The sequence below is a fragment of the Palaemon carinicauda genome, chromosome 40 (genome assembly GCF_036898095.1).
Source record: "Palaemon carinicauda isolate YSFRI2023 chromosome 40, ASM3689809v2, whole genome shotgun sequence".
NCBI classification, from domain to species: Eukaryota; Metazoa; Arthropoda; class Malacostraca; order Decapoda; family Palaemonidae; genus Palaemon; species Palaemon carinicauda.
In genome coordinates, this window is record NC_090764.1 from 12,058,356 (window position 1) to 12,080,320 (window position 21,965).

The window sequence follows — 21,965 nt, forward strand, 5'->3', positions numbered from 1 at the left end:
TTCCTTATTTCCTTTCCTCACTGGGCTATTTTTCCCTATTGGAGCCCCTGGGCTTATAGCATCTTGCTTTTCCAATTAGGGTTGTAGCTTGGATAGTAATAATAATAATAATAATAATAATAATCCTTCATCTCCTTACTCCAGGTGGCCTTGATATTCCGTGACCCCAGTATAGGAAATAGGATTGACATCGCCGTCGTGGAGGTCGTAAGACCCGAGAGGCAATCCTTCACGCCAAAGAGAGCTTACGGGAACAGCGCTGAGGTCTCCGGTATATCGGCGGAGGAGATGCTGAAGATGTTTTGCAAATGGCAGAAGCAAGGGCTGAAGTACAACACCAGTCACCAGAGAAGATACGACACTGCTTTGCTACTCACCAGGTATATCGACAGTAGTTTTTATTTTTTCAATCATTTATTGCCAAATATTCTTGCATAGCCTTTTCACAAAAAAAAAAAAAAAAAAAAGACAGAGGTAGATGGAGAAAGCTGACCAGAAACATCGACCCCAAATAGTAGTGTGGAAAAGATGTAGACCAAAAAGAAGAAGAAGATTCTTGCATAACCTTTTCTAAAAGTATATCGACAGTAGTTTTTATTTATCAATCATTTATTGCCAAATATTCTTGCATAGCCTTTTCACAAAAAAAAAAAGACAGAGGTAGATGGAGAAAGCTGACCAGAAACATCGACCCCACATAGAAGTGGGAAAAGATGTAGACAAAGAAGATTCTTGCATAGCCTTTCCCAAAAGCTTGACGCCATATGTATACAGTACTTACTGAAGTTTGTATGGGCCAAGTTACATAAAAAAGGTATAAATTCAAAACTAATAACCATTTTTAATAAACTTAAGCTTAGTAAACTAACAGGATTTTTTATTTTGCTGTTACTTTCTTATGTAATATTATGGTAGTAATTTTGTATATTGCTGAATTTGCTGCATTGCAAAACGGTAATATCCAAAAATTCCCTTCAGAAGCGTAAATACATACCAACTAAACCATACAATTTTCAGCCAAGAATTTAACAGTTTCCTTTCTTCTTTCCAGAGAAAACATCTGCCGTAATCCCCACACCAAGAGTTGTGACACCCTAGGCCTGGCAGAACTTGGAACAATGTGTTCCAAGCATTCATCTTGTGCCATTGTCCAGGACAATGGTCTTTCAGCAGCGTTCACCATCGCCCACGAACTGGGACATTTGTAAGTTATTTTTTTTTTCCTGAAAATTAATCATTCAGTGATAATGATTCAAATAAAGGTAAAGTTTTACTGTAATACAGATTCTGATTTCGAACAGAAAATATATGTTTTCCTGTAGTAAATAACGTGATTTGACCGAATTTGACCTTCATTGCACTGCAATACAGTAAAATAATACCCAAATAAAGTCAATAGAATATTTTGAGATTGTTAGGAAATGCATGTAACTTGTAGTATCAGGCGCCAGAGACGTATGGGCCACCGTAAGGTGAGAGGATATGTAACGGCTCTTCACTTATCCTTCCCTCTAGAGGATTAGACTGGGTAAAGTCTATTTGGGGTGCAGATATCTATGGTTATCTTAGGATACGTCCCTGATTATACTCGATATCTTCGGATAGTCGTTCTGGGGGTTGGAACCCTGTGATACCTGACGGTAATTCTCTTGTGATATCAATCACAGAAATATTATACAATAGGAAGCAGCCGAAGGGAACTTCTATCAGGACGACATGGCTCGAGCCCAAAAATAGATTTTTCCTACGTCAAAATCCCTTTTTTCACCATAAATGTTACAGTTGATGAAAACAAACATTGCTTAAAAATTCAAGTAGCCTGTGCAATTGTTTATTCTGCACATAATTTCCTATTTCAGACTAAATATGCCCCACGACAACGATGACAAATGCGCTCTTCTTGGGGGTGGCGAAGACAGCAACCAACGCATGAATGTTATGAGTCGAATGCTGGACCACAACACCTTACCATGGGTCTGGTCCAACTGCTCCAGACACTATTTAACAGAATATTTACAGTAAGGATTTTTTTTATGCAGTACAACTACTATGTTTACATACATATAAAAATACTACCTTCATAAAATATTTCATAGCCTCTGTATAACCCTTTCTAGTAGTTTTGCTGTTCCTTCTCTTAATGTTTTCATCAGCCCATACATTCTTTCCATATTACCAAACCATCTTGAAACAATGATCCATCACCTTTATACTCCTCCTACATATGTCAAGATTTCTCGCTCTCACTTCTCTTTAGATCTGATATAAGGCATGAAATGTCCAGATTCAGTCATCTCTATTTATTTATAGGCCTACCATTTCAACATCCAAACTTACACTTCCATAATGGAGAGTAAACTTAAAAACCCCCTCATGCATTCCCACCTTGGCTTCCGTGTACTTATAAATTTCAGTTGATTCCCGACCTTCTGCCCACACCTTGATATCCTTCTAACTTGCGTATTGTGCGGTTCATTTCTTCTTCATAGATTATATTTCATCTAAAATACCAATATATATGTACCGCTTTCATCCCCCACCTTCCATATCAACCTTCGTTGCCCCTTCTTAGTTTTCATTTGCCCTAATAACCTTTCTCCTGTTTACATTCATTTCCAACTTTCTCCTCTTACAAACATTTTCTATACTATTCTACAACATTCAAAACGTATTGATGTGACCTCATAACTGATTGTATAAAATGATAATGTGAAAAGGAATTATGATCTGAATCTGCCCATAAGACTATTATCAGTAAAAAATATCTTGATGCATGTTGTAACTATCTCGGTTTTTCCCTGTATTTTTTTTTCAAATTGTGCAAATTATTATTCATTACTGACATTATGAGCCTCACATTTTTAAGGTCTTTATTAGGCAGTTTTCTTTTAATTTAATTCTATGTTGATGCATTGCAATGAGTTCTGTTATTTTCCCTACCAAAAAAGTGGAGGACATGGCCGCTGTCTGGAAGATGAACCTTGGACAAACAAATTGATTGAAGAAAACACAGAGTTTACCTTAGCTGGAGAGCGATTCAATGCTAGCAAACAGTGCCAGTATGTTTTTGGGAAGTCTTCAAATATATGTCCTTATATGGTAAGAATTAAAGTTGTTGTACTCTTTTAAGCCTTGCGATTCTGCTATAATTCAGATTATATTGTTAGAATGCAGTTTAGATAACTTTTGTACTAAAGATATTTTTTTTTTCTTAATGAAAGATTTCTAGTGTTGTTTCATATGTTGACTTAGACAAGACTTTTTTGTATCAATTTTTTGTACAGTATTTGAAATTTTCATTTTGTAATCTTACCTTACAAGCAATTTGGGATTGTTATATTTGATTTTCTTCATTAATGATATGGATACAAAGGGACATTTGTACCAGACCTGATAAGTACTCTTGATAGACTTTGGATTTCATTGTTTTATTAGAGCAATTGAAATGGAATACCTTTCGATATCCATTACTTGACGTCCATGCCTTTTTAGCAAAGATAAAATAGAGGAGTTGGTAAACCTATTTTCTGGGAGTATGTGATTTTAATATATTTAGGTTCTATCTATTTATATTGTTATCCAGATGACCTTCTCTCTCACCAGAACTTAAGTAGTCATTTCCAACAGTTTAATTTTATACGACTCTGAAGATTACTTGATAAAGGTCCCATCTGCTTCCCTTTGCTCTTGTTCAATCATATATTCATCTACTTCCGCTTTACATTACAAAAATGTAGGGTCAATATTCTAAGATATAAATTTAGTATAAGGTTAAATTACTTTATGGTGATCATAACAACAGCAATAATTACCTCTACAGCCAACCTGCAAGAGGTTGTGGTGCACCACATCCCTGGATGAGAAGGAAGGTTGTAGGACACAACACATGCCTTGGGCTGATGGAACCCACTGCGATAATGGCATGTGGTGCCTCAGAGGTCAATGCGTCGAAAAGAATAAGAATGTCATGAAGAAAATTGACGGAAAATGGGGAGACTGGGGAGCGTAAGTATGATATAAATAGCGTTACAGTATTGTGAAAACAAGATATTCTTCAATGGGAAATACAGTACATGGTAATCAAATCTTACAAACTTTATGTAACGTGATTTTGATATGGCATTATCGTAATTGGGAAGTGAGAAGGCATTTATTACACCCATTACCAGAGGAGCTGATTAACTGATAAAATTTGACAAAGATGTTTTGGTGGTACGAAGGTATAAAAAGAGGAGTTTTAATTTCCTAAAGGGAGTTTTTTTTTATATCATTCCTCTGTTTGATTTAAAGTAAACTATGTATTGGTATCAGATTTCACACCCTAGATTATATCTCCATTATCCCCAAATAGGTGGAGTACATGTTCACGGACCTGTGGAGTTGGAGTTCGTCGCTCTGAAAGGTTATGCGACTCTCCTCCACCGAAGTTCGGTGGGCGATACTGTACAGGTGAAAGAGTCAAGTATGAATCTTGTAAGCTGAGGGCTTGTTCAACTGGTTCTATTGACTTCCGTACTCAACAATGCCAAGTCTACAACAACAAAAACTTTGGTCTTCCTGATATACCGGATGATGTGAGGTGGATACCCAAATATGCTGGAAGTAAGTACAGATTTTGAAAGTCTTGCAATGATTTTAAAATTAAGTCTATATTCATAAAGATGTTAATCATTTTCAAAGTTAAATTTCTTTAGACAGGTTTGATTAATGGTGATCTTAATATATGCACCATGATTAATAACCCATTATACCATTAAGCTCTCTTCAACTTTGACAGTAGAACATTCAAAATTGCTGTATCTATTCATAAATGTAACAATTTTAGGATAAATTAGTAAAGTAAAATTATACTTTCCTGTGAAGGTGAGTCAATGTTATATTCCTGTTTTAATTAATAAACCTTGTTACTTTTCAGTTCGCCGAGAGGACAGCTGCAAGCTATTTTGCCAAGTCTACAACAGTAGCAGGACTTACTTTCAACTAAGAGAGAAGGTTGAAGATGGAACACCTTGTGGCCCTGATACATATGACATCTGTGTCAATGGTGTCTGCCACATTGCTGGTTGTGATTATGTTCTAAATTCTACCGCAAGGGCTGGTAAGTAGTATTTGAATGAGCGAGTGTTTTTCATTCAGTAACATCAGATATATCAGTTAAGATTGAATAACACATATGAAATGACAATCAAATCAATGTACTGTACTGTATCCAATTAATAAAACTGATTAGTGATAGTAACTCCAGTTTTTAAGACTGACTAAACTTACCAGATATATAAGCAGGTTTGAGTTCCCGTGAAAAATTTATTGCTTATTCTAAGAGATGGTATTGTATTGAAAAAATACTTTGGGTTTTGGGATATAAGATGTTACAATACAGGTGTCTATTGTCACCATGACTGAATGTAGTTTTATAGACACGCTGTGCGCATAGTATTATGTGACACTTCTTATTTTCTGTGTACTGTATTGACAATAGGAAACATTTTCAGATTTTTTTTTATCACCATGAAGTTATTTCATTGACCAATGGTTATATTAGGGAGGTTCTTTTATCAACTTTGGTGACTGGGTTTAGATTTTAAATAAATCGGAACAATATGTTCATATAAATCTATGAAAGACTACAACAATCTTTTAGAAAGTATTTGCTTTTCAACATTAATTTTGATAAATGGAAATCTTGCTAGAAATGATGAACAGTTATAGATTTTTGTTGCATACAGTCTTAAAACTAATGTTTATATACTGTAGTTCTGATACATTACATATGCATTTCCAGTGCATCTGTCAAAAGACTACATACTGGTATACAGTATAGGTAATATATTGGATGGAACACAATTGTTTTGGTAAATTTGTCAAAAATTATCTTTACTATTGATTGGTATAAAAAGGTATTTTAAGAAGTTTCTAAAAACAAGGTAATTTATTTTATAGATAATTGTGGTGTGTGCAAAGGAGACAACTCTACTTGCCAGGTAATAGAAGGATCCGTAATTAATCCCCGTCGTTATGGTTACTCGGACATCACAGTGATACCGGAAGGAGCCGCAAGGATAGATATCACTCAGAGGTCATACCATGATAGACCCAATGATGACAATTACTTAGGTTTGTTTCAAATTTGCTCCTCATACTTATGGATAGTATATACAGTATGATGTATATACTGTGTATATATACAGTATATATATATATATATATATATATATATATATATATATATATATATATATATATATTATATGTGTGTGTGTGTGTGTGTATGGATATACTGTATTGATTTGTGTATATATTCAGTAATGTGTAACAGTACATTATACTTTATACAGTACATGTATACAGTATTCATATGTCCATACACTGTATACATATATATACAATATATATATATATATATATATATATATATATATATATTATATATATATATGTATATATATATATATATATATATATATATATATATATATATATATATATATATATATATATATATATATATATATATATATATATGTATATATACATACATATATATGATAGTTTTGAAAAAAGGATTGTCTATGGATGGCAAAATTTGAATATGAAGGGACTATGAACTGTCTGCTGTAGATGGATTGTTTGTATAATACAGTACTGTATGTGGAATAAGAGAGACTGAAAGGTTGAAAAATAAGATATGTAGAAGTGGTAAAAAATAAGCTTAATTGAGATGATGACTCGGTGTTTTGAGATGAATTATATAAAGAATGGGGAAATTTTGGGTTGGTGAAAATATTATGAATTTTGAAATGTCTGGAGGAATGAAGAAAAGAAGACCCAAAAATTGCTGGATGAATTGAGTGGAAAAGGCACTAAAACAGAATTAACTTGTTTTTTAACACTGTGTGTGCGCTTGCTAAATGAATGACATGTAGAATGTTCAGCTGTATGAAGTGGATAATGTTGTGAAAGTTTGGTTCACTAGTTGTTAATTAATCCATAACTTGAAAGTATTAAGATTGTACTGATCACTGTCATGATTTATCTCTCAAGCATGTGATAATCAATAAAATAGCTAATGTTACATCAAGCCCCTATTATCCCGACTCTATGAATTTACGGAATACCATATATTGTTTCCTCCCTTTACAGCCCTGGTTGATCTGGAGACTGGTGAATATTTGCTGAATGGACACTGGATCGTTACTCCTTTCCCAAAACTTATTGAATTTGGCGGCACCATGCTCGAATACACTGGCTCAAATGCGATCACGGAACGTATTAACTCGACCAAGCCAATGCAGAAGAAGCTCTTAGTTCAGGTGTGACAGTGAGTCTGTACCATAGAATTCTTTTCAATTTCTATTACAGTACATGCAATTGACCTCTTTAACCTAAAGGAGAAAATTTTAGATTTAGGTATCCAAGCAGAAAATATTTTGCAACATACAGTATTTGTATACACTTCTTAGATCATATATTAGTAGTCAAGACAAAATTTTATAAGTCACCATAGTTGACCTAACCATCGTCAACTCATAAAGTATATGTATGCTGATAAATGAAGAGTAGTTTCTTGCAGTAACTTAATGTCTGGACTATTTGGTCTCCCAATGGAACAACTTGATCTAAAACTTCACCTCACCTGGAGCAAAGTGTTGTACTCTTGCTAGGAAAACTTTAATCACCCTAGTTCTTTCCCTCTTTTCTGACATTTACCACAAAGTTACTCTTTACCCCAATTACAAGATAAGTAAGTCCATAGTCATATGGCTTAGCTATCTTAGTCCAGGTTATGTCACCCAAGCTGCTAGGGTTAGACTACTGGAATTCTAATAATAAAATATTGATAACAAAATTAACCTTGGTGTTCACACCATAGGAAAGACCCTTACATGCCAGCTTACCTCATATGGTCTAATCTTGTTTAACCTTGCCTAATCTAGGCCTGACAAGCATGTTGTAACTACAGCTTCTGAAGTACTTCATGGCTTGTCTTTACAATAGAACAATAGCAAGTTAATAAGTAGAAGACAATTGTCTATTATTGTAAAAAAAAAAAAAAAAAAAAAAATTGAGGGAAGGGCTATGGAAGGAAGTGTTGCTTTAAAATAGATTAAGTACTTTGCTCCTCTTGAAAAATATGGAATTTTGAAATGTAATTACTTGTAAAATAGAGCAATACCTATTGCAAATTTCTCAACAGGCTTTTAATCATTCAGAAAATTAATAGCAAACTCATATAAAGTTATTTTGTTTTCCTTTTCAGGTGCTCTCAGTAGGTGACCTCAACCCTCCAAATATTGAATATAGTTTTACAAAATCCGCACTGTATTCCAATCCTAATTATTATTGGAGACTTGGTGATTTAAGCAACTGCTCGGAGCCTTGTTTTGGTAAGTTAAAGGTTTTGTATTTTGTGCTAATAGTATTACTTTCATCTTAGTTAAGTATACAGTATGTGTATTTAGTAAAAATTGGGTCATGTAATAAAATAGTAAGAAGTTGTGGATGCATTGTGCAAATTATGTTTAGAATTACTCTTGTATAATGTGCTACCTTATATTCAAGGTCATGTCAACTTGGAACATATTGGATTGTTTTTATTCAATAAATAGTTCATCTCTTTACCATTTTGTTTATTGTGCTTTTATACATCATTCTCTATACAGGAAAGAGACAGAGGACTCCTTATTGTGTCAGGGCAGACAGTGGTACCAAAGTTAGAGATGATTTATGTCCTTTAAGCCAAAAACCTGCTCCTCTGCAAGAATCTTGTGCCCATACATGCCCAGTCCATTGGTCTTATAGTGACTGGTCAAAGGTAAGGTTTTAAAAAGAAAATTCAGATACAGGAAATTTTTTATAATGTATAATGTGTACTACTGGAAATTGGCCTGCCCATTGGTTTTCTTTATCACTAGTCACAGGCAGTATCCAATTATGGAAATGTAAGTACTATACTACTTGGGACAGTGGAATAGGTTCATTGTTTCCAGGTTGTTACCAGTTGTGTGATAAATGTTAGCTATTGTTGTGTGACTTTTATTTTAACTTGTGATTTTACAGTGTGAACTTAATGGTGAGCGATGTATGAGGCGGCGTGACGTTACGGGATGTGTTTCAAGTCTTGGGAATAAGGTTGATGACGAGCGCTGTGCAAAAGATCGACAGTATACCCACGAAGATTGCCCCCGCGATGAATGCCCATCGTGGAAATACTTTGATTGGTCTCCGGTTTGTCCTCATGCTTTTATAGTGTTTTTATACTAAGGCTATTTTGAGACTTTTCATTTTAATTAAAAATAAGAAGTTATAATTGCTACTGGCTGTAACCTAATGATCTTTGTCATTTTTCTAATGCAAGCCAACAGAACATTCCTGAACATTTGTTATTTTCTGAATATATTATGGTATTCAATTATTTTTCAATTTAAAGCACCTTATAAATAATTTTTCTCTATTGCTTAAAAGCTTCTAAGATATATACGCCTTTATAGTGTTCCTGCGAAGAAGGTGACACCGAGGGAATCCAACAAAGACCTTATGCTTGCCAACTTCGAGAACGACCTCTACAGAAATGGGAATGCAGAGAACTAGATAAACCAAGTTTCATGCGTAATTGCTCTTGTTGGTATGCTGAACAGTGGATGCCTGGCGTAAGTTTTTAATTATTTGTTTGACTGTACTGTCGTCACTGTTATTATTCCAAAATGGACATAAGGTGCTGTACAGTTTTGTGCCCACACTGCACAGATTTTAAAAAACTTGTCTTTGAAGTGATCTATGGTGTTTTGAATTTTTGTCATTGATTTTGCATGCTACTTTTATACATACACTATGTCAGAATTAGTTAGAATTGCTGTATATAAGTTCAAATGCAAACAAAACGGCAGCCATGGTAACAAAAATGCCATAGCCCAAAAGTCAAAATAGATTTTACTGATAAGGAAAATAGATAAAATGAGAAAGCACCCAAAACATTTTAGATTTCAATGGGATATATTCAGTAACCATCAATAATCTTAGTTCAGTATATCTTATTTATTTTGAGTACCTTAGTTTACTGTCACAACTGTCACTGTTGGGCATAATGAAAATCAACAAAAGGTTTAAAGGTTACTCATGAATGATAAAGGCAAGAAACAGGACACTGCCCTACCTAGAGACTGACCATATATATACATGTGATTAGCACCCAAGCCCCCCTCTCCATCGAGCTAGGACCAGGGATAGCCAGGCAATGGCTCCTGATGACTCAGCAGGTAGACCTATAGGCTTCCCCAAACCATAGCTCACAAGGATGGTGAGGTTACAGTCTTTACTAGAAACTGTACTTGAATGGATTTCGAACTCCCGTCTTACAGATTTCCATGCAAAGATGTTCCCAATAGGCTACCATAAAATCAAAATATGTATTTTATTGAAAAAATCAGCGAAATCATAAAATACTGAGTCTTAGGGTTCAGTTTTATACAGATATTATACAGAAAATAGATTTACAATAGATGATTTATTTAAGGGAAGAGTGCTGGATTATTTAGAAATTACTAAAAGATATAGAGCAAGAAAAGAGACAGCATTTACAATATCAGAAAGGTTCAGAGGTGGGTATGAAAACTATTGGTTGTTCTATATGGAACTGATTGCAGTGAAAAAAATTATTTTGATTAGCAAAAATATCTTAAAACTATAGATATACTGTAAATGGAGATTTTTTTAAAGAGAATGTAGTCTTAGGTTGATCGTTTGACTGGAGTGAAGATTTATTGACTGAAGAGTAGTGAGAAGCAATGGCAACATACTAGTGAAAAAGTTTTATAATTTTGCTAGTGGACTAAGTTATCAGCAAATGTATTTAAAAGTAAGATTATGAATTTAAATTATATTCTGGGAGAGGAAACAATAATTGTTATTATGGATAGCAGAATGATGGAAGTACAGTAGAGGATGACTATCATAGTTCAGGAGATAAATTTTTAATGAATGAGGGTAGGATGACCAATGAATATAATCATAATAATTCAACATAGACACTGCTGTTAAGAAATCAGTTAAGCACCTAAGCATTGATTGGTTTTAAATATTTTTTGTGCCCAATTTGGCTTTAAACCTATGACTTTTGGGTTACATGCCAGACATTGAATATCTTAGTAGCTAAGTCTGCCAGGGCAAGAAAAGAGGCTATGTCAGCATAGCACATTTGGAAACAGTACCACTGGCATATAAGAGAAATTTGGGCCCAGGTTTCAAAACAGGCAACTAAAATCGTTGCAGGATATTCCATGGCAATGAATTTAGGTTTTGTTGCTTTATACTGTATACCCATTCGTCTATTCATTTTTTTTCACTTTAAAAATAATTTGAATACTGTATTTTTGACCACTTTTGTTCAAATGTATTCAAGTTCTATCAATGTGATTTGATACTGAGTAAATATATAATTACCATGCATGTTTAATGGTACAGTATATCATGTTAGATTTGGCTGCTAAACTGTAATTGACATGGTATATTTTATGTTTCAAATGGTTATAAAGTCCTGTATACATGTTATGTACATTATTTACTGTTATTCATGTGTTTAATTTATAGGTTTCTTGTTTGTGAATGATACTGAGTAATTATTGAATTACAGCTCTCATTTTACACATTTACATTATTGTTCATTTAATCACACCTGGATTGTTTACTGCTAGTAAAACCTGCACTTTAGCACAAATCATGTAGTTGGCTCTTGTCATAACATACCCAATACTGCACTTATTTTGTTTGTAAACAGTTTTCACATGCATTACCACAATCATAAACTTGTAGATACAAAGTAATATACTGTACAGTATTAACACAGTATTTGTACAAGAAAATACCTAACAAATTCACATTTTATGTATAACTTCATTACTTTTCTAGGTTACTGAGCTTCTTTCTTACCAATATGTCTTCATATTACTATTCATCCATTGTCATCACTTATATACTCACATTTACTCAATTTAGAAACTTTAATGTTTAAGGTAAAGGTTTTAGTGTACACTATATCTCTTCAATTAATCCAGTAACAGTATCATATGTTATCAACTTGAGTGTAGTTCCATACTTTTTCAATATAATAAATTATTTCATTTTTGTTTTGGTTGATTGAAAGGTTGATTTCATAAATGAGAAGTTTAAAACTATATCGTTTTACTTAAAGCTTAGAATTCATGCTTTTTATGAGGATAAGGAAGATTAGCTGAAAATGGATTTCTCTTCAAGACCTTTTGAATGTAAGGCAGTTGCAATGCACATAATGGCAGAACATTACCCTCAGGGTTGATGCCTTATCTTCAACATTTTCAAATATATCCTTGACTGATTATTGATCTAGTACAATATTATTATTTTGATAAAATTTACTGGAATTCACTTACTATTCATCTAAAAATGAAGAAACTTTGGCCAAAATGAAAAATAGAAATAGATTTTTCGCCTTGACTTATATAAAACCCTTTGTCCACTCCTGGAAGGAGACACTGGTGAATCAGAATACCGAGTCAACTTCATCTTCTCCCATCTGCCACCATTTTGATTTCTCACTCGTCTAATAGCTGCCACCTTGCTGCTTATTAGCTTGATCTTAGATATTGAAGCCCTTTTCGTTATGTGTGCTGAAAGCAAATTAAATATGCTTCTTTCAGTGAGAGTGGATTCTTATTTGAAATGTGCACTTGCATGTTTTAGAGTCGTTTGTGTCTAGTATAACTTTGTCAGACGAGCTTATATCTGATTACTTACATTTAGCTGAAAGTGTAGTAAAAGATAGGGAAATTAAAAAAAAAATGAAAAAGTATCCGTTTCTCGAGCTTTCCCATTCCCGTGTGTTCCCCATGCCGTTTGAGCTACGTTTTGTCACGCAAGTCAGGTTAATGGTTTGGGGATTCAAAATAAAGTTTTTGGTCATGATGATTCAGAAGGGAATATATTATTTGAATTTAATGATTTATTAGATAGTAGGCTCAAAAATATTGAAAATAATTTGGAATAGCTTCATTCCAATATGATAGTTAAAAAAAAAAAGAATGGAAGGTCAAATTCAGGAATTCATTTTTCTTCTGACATAAGCGAGAATATTTTTTATCTTATTTCAATGTGGGTTCAGATCTAATTCTAAATTTGTAGTAGTTGGTTTAGGTTATTTCTTATCAGTCGCATTCCTCATTTAGACAATATTTTAGATGGTGATTTTTCATTGCCTTGATTTTGTAGGTACTGTACCTAATTTGAGTCAAAGGTAAAATGATTTTGAAAAGTTGATTTTTATAATATGGTCATAAATTAAATCAGGCTTATTTTGCCCAAGGACCACTATCCCTCCTTCTAGGACAATGTGGCATGGAACACATGAATTCCAGGAAGTTATATTAAGATAAATATACTTCAGTATTTGAATTTGTTATTAATTTTAATTCTTACCTGGAATTCGTGTAAATTCATACTAACCTCGCTACTCACAGTTCTAGGGTATTTCTTTACATTTGTTTATACTTTAAAAAGAGAAGAAATCAAAATTGGGCAGCTAGGAGGGGACACTGTTTAATCGCATTTCCAAATCATCAGTGTCCCTTTCCAGCAGGAAAAATTTGGGTTTACATATGTCATGGTAGTAAAAGTTCTTTTAATTTGGCCAAAAATCGTAATTTTTGAGTGAATAGCGTCTGAATTCCAGGTAAGTATTAATACTATTGACTGTAGTTTAGAGATTAGGTGTCAGTAACGATATTGATGCATTCTTTTTGTTCATATAAAAAAAAAAATGGGATAGCTTTAGGTTTTATAATTCAGAATTTTTTTTATTATACGTAGCTGTTTAGTATATCATCATTAACACAGTTTTTTACCATTTCATGAATCATGATTTCATCTACTCCATCAGTTTATCTGTTTAATTTTCCCTTCCACCCCAGTTTAATAAAGTAGCTTAAGTTCTAGAAATTGAATGGATAAATTCAAGAAAAAAGTAAGTGATTATGTAACTCTCTCCAGTGTGAGCTGGACAGCCAGCATGGAGGTGGTCCCAGTCTTGAAGATCTGAGAGACCAGGATATAACCAGACTAGAAGAAGCATTTGATTCGTGGACTGTAGGAGGAGGAGGAGGAGGAGGAGGTGGAGATAGAGAAGTGGATATCAACACTCAAAACTGTGGCACGGGCGTGAAAAGGCGTTCTGTGTATTGCGGTTCCCCGGGAAGCGGTCTTCCAATGAGTAGCTGTGACGCCCACACCAAACCTTCAGAAATTGCCCCTTGCACTGTCCCTTGTACAACCACTACAACGACGACAACCACATCCACAACTACTACCACCCCTAAACCCACTACCACCCCAACAACCACAACATCATCCATTACCACACTCTCTACATCATCTCCCACACTAACACATGTCCCGTCACCTGTTTCTTCTTCACACGTTAATAGGTCTCCAGTGCTCAAGGTAATCTTAATTTTATCTTGACTGGGCTTTGAGAGTTACCATGCTCATATATTCCTTAATTCAATCCATGCATGCCGATTAACAATTATGGAAGATTACTCTGATGTCTTGCATGTTTGCTTTTGTTATGTTTTAGTAGTCTAGTTGTGGTAATTATGCAAATATTAATGTCTCTAACAATAGATATAAGTAGATCTCTAAATATTAGAAAAAATATAGAATTTTTTTAAAAGGTAATGTATATAGGGATGGGATGTATATATGAGAAATCATATCAGAATAGGTTATGAATGTTTTTTACTCCTTATTTGTAAGTACACTACAGTGCTTGTGCTGAAATTGGTATATTGATCATAAAGTTTGATAACGGATGGAAAACTATCTTTAATTATTAATGCAATACTACAAAAGGTTTCTCTAAGCTATTTAAATTGGATCATTTTATGATATACAGTATGTTTCCACCTAATACCTTTGGGCGCACTTTATATTTTTATGGATTTTATTGGAATTGTATGCACTGCAATATGCAAGGATTTATTGAGAAAGAAATATAGCATCCCTATGCATCTATTTGAGACCTACTCATCTGTTCATATTCTTCTTCTTCTTTGTCTGCATCTTTTCCCACTGTATGTGGGGTCGATGTTTCTGGCCAGCGTTCTCCATCTATCTGTGTCCCACACTTTATCATATATATGCCGTAGCATTAATTCTAATCTCACAATCTCCACTGGCCATATTGGTTTTGGCTAATTTTTCATGGCCGGATGCCTTTCCTGCCGCCAACCCTCCCCATTTACCCGGGCTTGGGACCGGCACCAAGTTGAGGCTGGCTCGCCCCCCCCCCCCCTCCTCATAGAGTGCTAAATAAAAAAGAAAAATTTGGAGCTTGACACTTTAAAATAAAGTTATTCCTATTCATCTGTTCATATAATAACTTTATTTTCAAGTGTTATGCTCCAAATTTTTCTTTTTTATTTAGCGCTCTTTTTTTGAGGCTGACTATAGCTAGACCTATGATAGATATTTAAATTGTAACCTTTATTAAATATACCATTTTATATTAATTTAAATTTTATAATGACTAATCTGCCAGGATAAGGATAGCTTTATTGATACTTTTGCTAATATAAGTAATCAGTCGTAAAATTTATTATACTGTATTAGAGTTCAAATTCTAGAAATGCAGCTTTATATGCATTAGAGATAAGTGGTTTCTTCTGTTCCAAAAGCAAACTTTAGGTACCGTCTGCCAAAAAGAAAATACTGGGTGGCAAAAGTATGAAAATTTACCGTAAAATTACATTCTTTTAACATCGAACTTGTTTTTATTCAAAGCAATTTTGTTTTCTGAATACTATACTGTAAAGAGCTTTCGTGGTCTTTGAAAGTGTATGGGAAAAGATTGCTACAGCATATATATTAAATCCCCAGAGAATTTCTATCAAAAGGCCATTTTCTAGATTACTCTTGTACAGTCATTTATTCTAGTTTTCTTTCCAGTCAATTAGAAGTTCCACAGATTTTCATTTTTGTCTAATGAAAAATTAAACACAGTTTGCCCCTTGCAAGGTTGTGTTTGTGTGTTCCCTTGTAGGTTCATGTGTGTGTGTGTCTGTTTGCGTTTTTATAAATGAAATATAATTATGAAATACGGTAACATTTTTTTCTTCAGTGGAGCTACTGCTATACAGAAATATTTAAGTAATGATGATGAAGATGACAATAGTTATTACTGACAACTAACTGGATTTGTTAACAATAATATCCTCCTAAGGAATATGAACTGTCATCCACTGAGGTAGCAGGCGGCTGTGTAGTCGACAGTGTTAACTAAGCTGTCTCTTGCTTTTTCAGTGGACAACAGTTCAATTTCCTTGGGAGTGAGTAATTGTCAAAATTTTTAGGCAATATTGCCTGTTTATAACTAGATTCTTTACTTTATCCCATTATGGAACTGTGCTTGTGTTTTTTATTGTAGCAATTGTGTGGTTGGTTCATAGTTTAGCAAAAAAGCACTAAATCAGTAATAATGAATTCGAAAAAATTAGACTGATAGTTATGCAACTTAGTACTTATAATCAGTAAAATAACATCACAGTACTGCATTAGTTACTTATTTTTGTAACATCCAACGGAGTTTAATTATTTAGCCTCTAATTTTTTCATATGCTGTATCTGAATTGCAATGCAATAAGTTTCTCGTAGGTGATTATGTATACTGTATTATCATGGGGGAAAAGTATAAGACATCCAATTTATTTTACTCTTTTATATGGTGACTCATAAGTACTTTTTTATATTCAACTTATCAGTATTTCAAGATAGGACATATTCATAATAAAATGTGCTTTTCATACTCGCCTAGTAGACACATTGCTATATCTTAAAGATTACAGGTTTGATTTGTTGAGTGAAAATTCAAATCAACCATCAAAGCAAGATGGCAGTACATCTGCGCATCCACCCACAAAATGTAAACAGTGGTATGCTGTTTGTATCTCACTTTCTATCTCTCTTGATATCAATGGATGTTGGGTGGATTTTGTGTAACCACTGGGTAAGTATTAAAGAACATGTTTAATTGTGAAGACTTTACTTTACTTTGATGGCTGCTTTTTCCAGTCCCATACAGCAGGGGAACCCCAGTCTGTACAGGACCTCAACTGTCGTTTTACCTTGTTCGCTCAGGGTATTTATCTTTTCAGATCACGTATTGTTCATTTACTGTTAAATTGTCACTGTCAAAAGACTCATGAAATAAGAAAGTCTTCAGTTTCCTCTTGAAAGCCTTAATGTCTTCAATCATTCGAATGTTTCTTGGGAGCTTATTATATAGTCTCGGGGCTGCATATTTAAAGGCTCTGGAGCCCAAAGTGGACATAAATCTAGGTTCCCATCTTATTTTTTTTCATATTCTTACCCAGTAGTCACATAGCAAAGTCCCACATCTATGTGGAGGTGGGATCGAGCTAACCCCTCAAACCAGGGCACTACAATTATACTGTACTTGAAAATAAGAAAATTACAGTATACTTCTATTCTCCATATTCCCTGTTGAAGGTTTTTAGCAGACAAATACTGTCTATTGTGTAAAAAATCTGCTTCCAAGAGCAATGACCTTGGAATTGAGACTACATCACTGCTTGTGTGATCACTGAGAATTGGGATCATAAAATCATACTCAGGAAAGTAGTCCTGTATTAGATGTCGCATCAACAGTACAAGAATCTGCCTATCAATTCCAACTATTGACATAAAGATATGCACCAATAAACACCATGTTTATCTTCGTGCTCCCGTAAACTTGACAGCCACCATCAATCTAACCTAAAAGAATAGATAACGAAGCGTAAGAGTTCCTTTTGTGTTCATGCTGCTAAAAGCAAACCAGCTGCTACCAGGTGACCCAGAGTTTAACAATTATCCGAAGTAATTGCCACATGTCTTGTATAGTGGAGAACGAGGACAAACCATATGCACCACAAAGCCACAATTTAGATATCTGTCTGAGGCAAATTTTTCAATAAAATGTGTAGAAGTTGCTATTGCTCTCACATTATGATTTTTTACCTTAAAATCAGGTAAGAAATGCTCTTGTAGCTTATCATGACCTTCCATGATAAGGTTACATATCAGATTTGGCATTCCATTTTTAGATAATGGTCTGATGAGTGCTGAGGTAATCTTCAATAGTCAACACAAAACCTTTCTTTTTACTTTTCAAGAATAAAAGAAACTCCTCTAAAGAGGGTATGGTTGTATATTTACAGGAATACTTGTATTTTGAACATCCAGTTTTTATAAACTGTCTATTGAAATGGGTATAGTTTGTTAGTAGAGTCTTTTCTGCACGAGAGAATTATTTTATTAACCCAATATGGTAAACCTCTTGTCCTAATGAGATACTGGATAATTTTCTGGCAGTCAGAGCTAGCATGAGGAGATGCTGGTGAGACCTTGGCATTTGAGTTTGCTTTAATATCTTTTCTCCGGGGCGTTAACCTTCATTGTTACATAAGAAGACTTAGGATATCTGGAAATCATTTCCTCAGCAGCCAATTGGGTGCCATTAAAAACTTTTTTTTAATTCTTGGTTTGTCTTTATGTTGGTTTAACACCTACCTTGTTATGGTAAACAGTGGGAAACTATAAAGTTCTAGATTGTTCAGCTTTTGAAGTGTTGCATCTACTGCCCAAACCTGAATGTTTGTCACTGGGAAATAAGCTTGTTTCCCTTTGTGGCAAATAAGACTACCATTGGGATGCTCCAAAGTTTCCAGTTCCCTGCATAGCTCTAGATGCAATGACCATTCTGTGGGAAACACATGTTATATGTAATATCGACTTTGTTCATCTGTTAAAACAATCATCTCTCCCACGATGAATCTTACGTGTAAAACTATCCCCTGCAATGTGATGAATGTCCAAACCTTCTGGACTAGAAGAGTCAGCTCTTCTGACTATGTTATTCCTGTATGCTTGAGATATGCAAGAGCTGTAGTCTTATCCAAAAAGAATACGACTATCTCTCCTCAGACTGTGTCTAGAAGAGATTCTAGTCTTGAATATTCCCAAACACTTCAGTTGATCAATATAAATTGTCGTCTTAGTGTCTGACCATATGCCTGCTACCTCCTGATTATTAAATGTGGCCCCCAACCTTCCTTTGAAGTGTCTGAAATCAATGTTAGGTCTGGGTCCTTATGTTGTAATGACAATTCTTGATTTGACTATTGTTCACTATTTCATCCCTGGAATGTTACCTTTTTGTGAATTAGAATATTGATCTGAACTGTATCCGATTGAAGGACTATTCCAAGACTTTTTCAAATAATATTGAAGAGGGCACATTCTTAGTCTGGCTCTTGCAATAAATTTTGTGGTTAATATGAAATTGTTCAACTCTGACACATCAAGGACTGGTCTCCATCCTCCTGCTTTTTTGACCAAGAAAAGTTAATTGTAGAAACTCAGCTTGTTTGGAGATATGCACTATTGTAACTTTCATAAGCAGAAGGGTTACAGTGTTATGTTTTAGAGCTTCTTGATTAATTTGCATTATGTAGCTCTGAATGGCCTTTGATGCCCCAGTGCTTGGCTTAAGGCATAGATTTAACATTCAATTCAATTCAATTCTTGACAACTTGAGCCACTAGTGTATGCAGGGAAGTTTACAGGAGTTAGAGGAATTGGTTGCTTCTTCATTGATTGCCTGGATGACTTATGGCTCCACATCCATAATCTGCCATTGGGGCCAAGTGAACTGAAGTCTTATACCCTCTGTAACTTGATGGCCTTGAAAATGATTTGCTTGTGTACTCTTTTCCATGGTCTCGGGAACATCTTTAGAACTTGGTTGGCTGTCTTTAAAACTTGGAATCCAGTTTCTGTAAAGAATTTAGTGAAGTTTCTTGGAATCCAGTTTCTGTAAAGGTTTTAGTGAAGGAGAAACAAGCACTCTTGAAGGAACTGGTGCAGGTGTAATTTATTAGAAAATCACCAAATAAAGATAACTGCAAGCATGGAAGAATCAAAACAAACTGAAGACAGCGCTGTAAAACACTATCGGGCAATCTGGGAATTGGTACTATACGTCTTTCCCAATTATTAAAATCAAACAAAATTGTAAAAAAAAATTTACAAGACTACAATTTTTGTGAATGAAAATGTAAATAAATGTAATGCTATATATTTCTGCATACAGGACAATCTTCAGATAAGACAAGATTAAAAATAAAGTCAAATATTAATTTATTTGTTCCAGCTTCAGATAAGACAAGATGAAAAATTAAGTCAAATTTTAATTTATTTGTTCCATATCTGTATTACTATATAAGACAACTGCTACATTACAAAACCATCTGTGTATAGACTAGGTTTTGGTTACTTAAAGATGTATTCTTACTGGATCCTTAGAAATTTAATATTAACAAAATAAATCTGATTCTATATATTTTTTCCTTCATATGATGCCTAAAAAAGAAACCATTTTGTTTATGTTTCATTACCAATTACAACTAACAAAAGAACAATCCTAACCTAACTTCAGGAGAAATACAGTATCTCATCGACTCTTGGTACTAGCCAGCATAGATAACTTTAGGGATGATTCTGTTTTCGGAGATTTTGAATCCCCTCAGCACAAGTGAATGTGCAAGAGGACACCAAAATTCAATGGTATGGTAAGCCCATCCCTATGTTCAGTCCCTGGTCAACAACTTGTCTATCAGTGTCTTTGTAAGATGACATAGACAGGAGTTGAGAAGTCCTTTAGAGAGCCACAGGCACCTTGCCACTACTTCCCAACAGTCACAATGGAGGGGTTTATACAATATGTGATAGCTCTCAGCCTCAAGTTCCTTAACCTCATACACTAATATAATAATAGCTGTTGTATCCAGCTTCATAAAACCGTCAGTAGCATGAAAACTCAGAGAGCTCTTAACTGGAAGAGTATGAGAAACAGTAGGAGGAGAAATTGTTTCAGGAGACAAGAATCAGCTCTATCTTCCCTAACTGGGCTTACATCCTGAGCCCTTTTAGCTCATCTTTTATCCCCAATTAAGGCTAGCCTATTTTTATTCTCCATAAACTTACTTATTTGGTTTGAAGACCAACCTAAGCACCCTTCACATTTATCCTCTTTATTGCAGTCTTTGCCTAAGCACTTCCAGCAAATTGAGTGCATATCAAATTTTCCCGCTTTCAGCTTACACCCTTTAGTTTTCACCAGTTTCACTTAAAGTGAAGAATTATTGGAAGACTTACGATAGTAATTTGTATCCAATGATAAAGAAAACTGCAATTAAAGGTCGAGTATATCACCAAAAACTTGAATAATCAGCTGAAGAATCTCCACTTTTTTATTAAACAAAACAATTCAATATCATCAATTCACTCTGCTGGTAAATAAGAATGTGAGTTGCAAGTGTCTACCACTGTTTATTCTCTGTGGCTGATTGGCAGATGTGCCATCATCATGTTTTTGACAGTTGATTTGAATTTTGACTTGGCAGATTAAACCTTTGGTTTTTTTAGATAAAAATATTAAGAAAATCAAAATTTTGATGATAAATTTGGTTATTTCTATACTTACCTGATGTTTGTATTGCTTCTCTCCAGGAGCTCTGTTTTATTGACATTTACTGTAAAACTAAAAAATAACTGTTTTCTTTCTTTTCAATAAAATTGTCTCTAGTAAACCTATGGGACAATCTATAAGTTAATAGAAATAACCAGTAGCTTTGGAATCCATATTATCTCTGCCTTTCAGTCATGGAAGTTGAAACCATTCCGTATCCTCTTTGACAGCACAAGTCAGGGGGAAGGAGGGTGGGCATGTATATGAACACCAAGTGAGTACTGGTATAGAAATACCAAATTTTATCATGAAAAAATCTTTGTGAACCTCCCCTGGTGTTCATATTACTGACTCACACTCCGATGGAGTTGTGTTGCCCGTCAAGGAAAGAGATAGGCCATTTATAGTTTTTAGA

At 34.3% G+C, this 21,965-nt stretch overlaps 1 protein-coding gene across 1 annotated transcript in view; it reads left to right on the forward strand.

Annotated features, from left to right (window-relative positions):
* The window catches only part of AdamTS-A (ADAM metallopeptidase with thrombospondin type 1 motif A), an 89,998-nt gene that overhangs the window by 14,169 nt on the left and 53,864 nt on the right, over positions 1–21,965 (forward strand). Inside the window, exons 3-16 of the mRNA XM_068363570.1 lie at positions 145–380; positions 1,052–1,204; positions 1,860–2,018; positions 2,949–3,099; positions 3,821–4,005; positions 4,352–4,602; positions 4,916–5,098; positions 5,941–6,114; positions 7,141–7,310; positions 8,258–8,384; positions 8,661–8,812; positions 9,058–9,225; positions 9,489–9,647; positions 14,014–14,463. Coding sequence (XP_068219671.1) covers positions 145–380; positions 1,052–1,204; positions 1,860–2,018; positions 2,949–3,099; positions 3,821–4,005; positions 4,352–4,602; positions 4,916–5,098; positions 5,941–6,114; positions 7,141–7,310; positions 8,258–8,384; positions 8,661–8,812; positions 9,058–9,225; positions 9,489–9,647; positions 14,014–14,463 — 2,718 coding nt within the window. The remainder of the gene's footprint in view (positions 1–144; positions 381–1,051; positions 1,205–1,859; positions 2,019–2,948; positions 3,100–3,820; positions 4,006–4,351; positions 4,603–4,915; positions 5,099–5,940; positions 6,115–7,140; positions 7,311–8,257; positions 8,385–8,660; positions 8,813–9,057; positions 9,226–9,488; positions 9,648–14,013; positions 14,464–21,965) is intronic.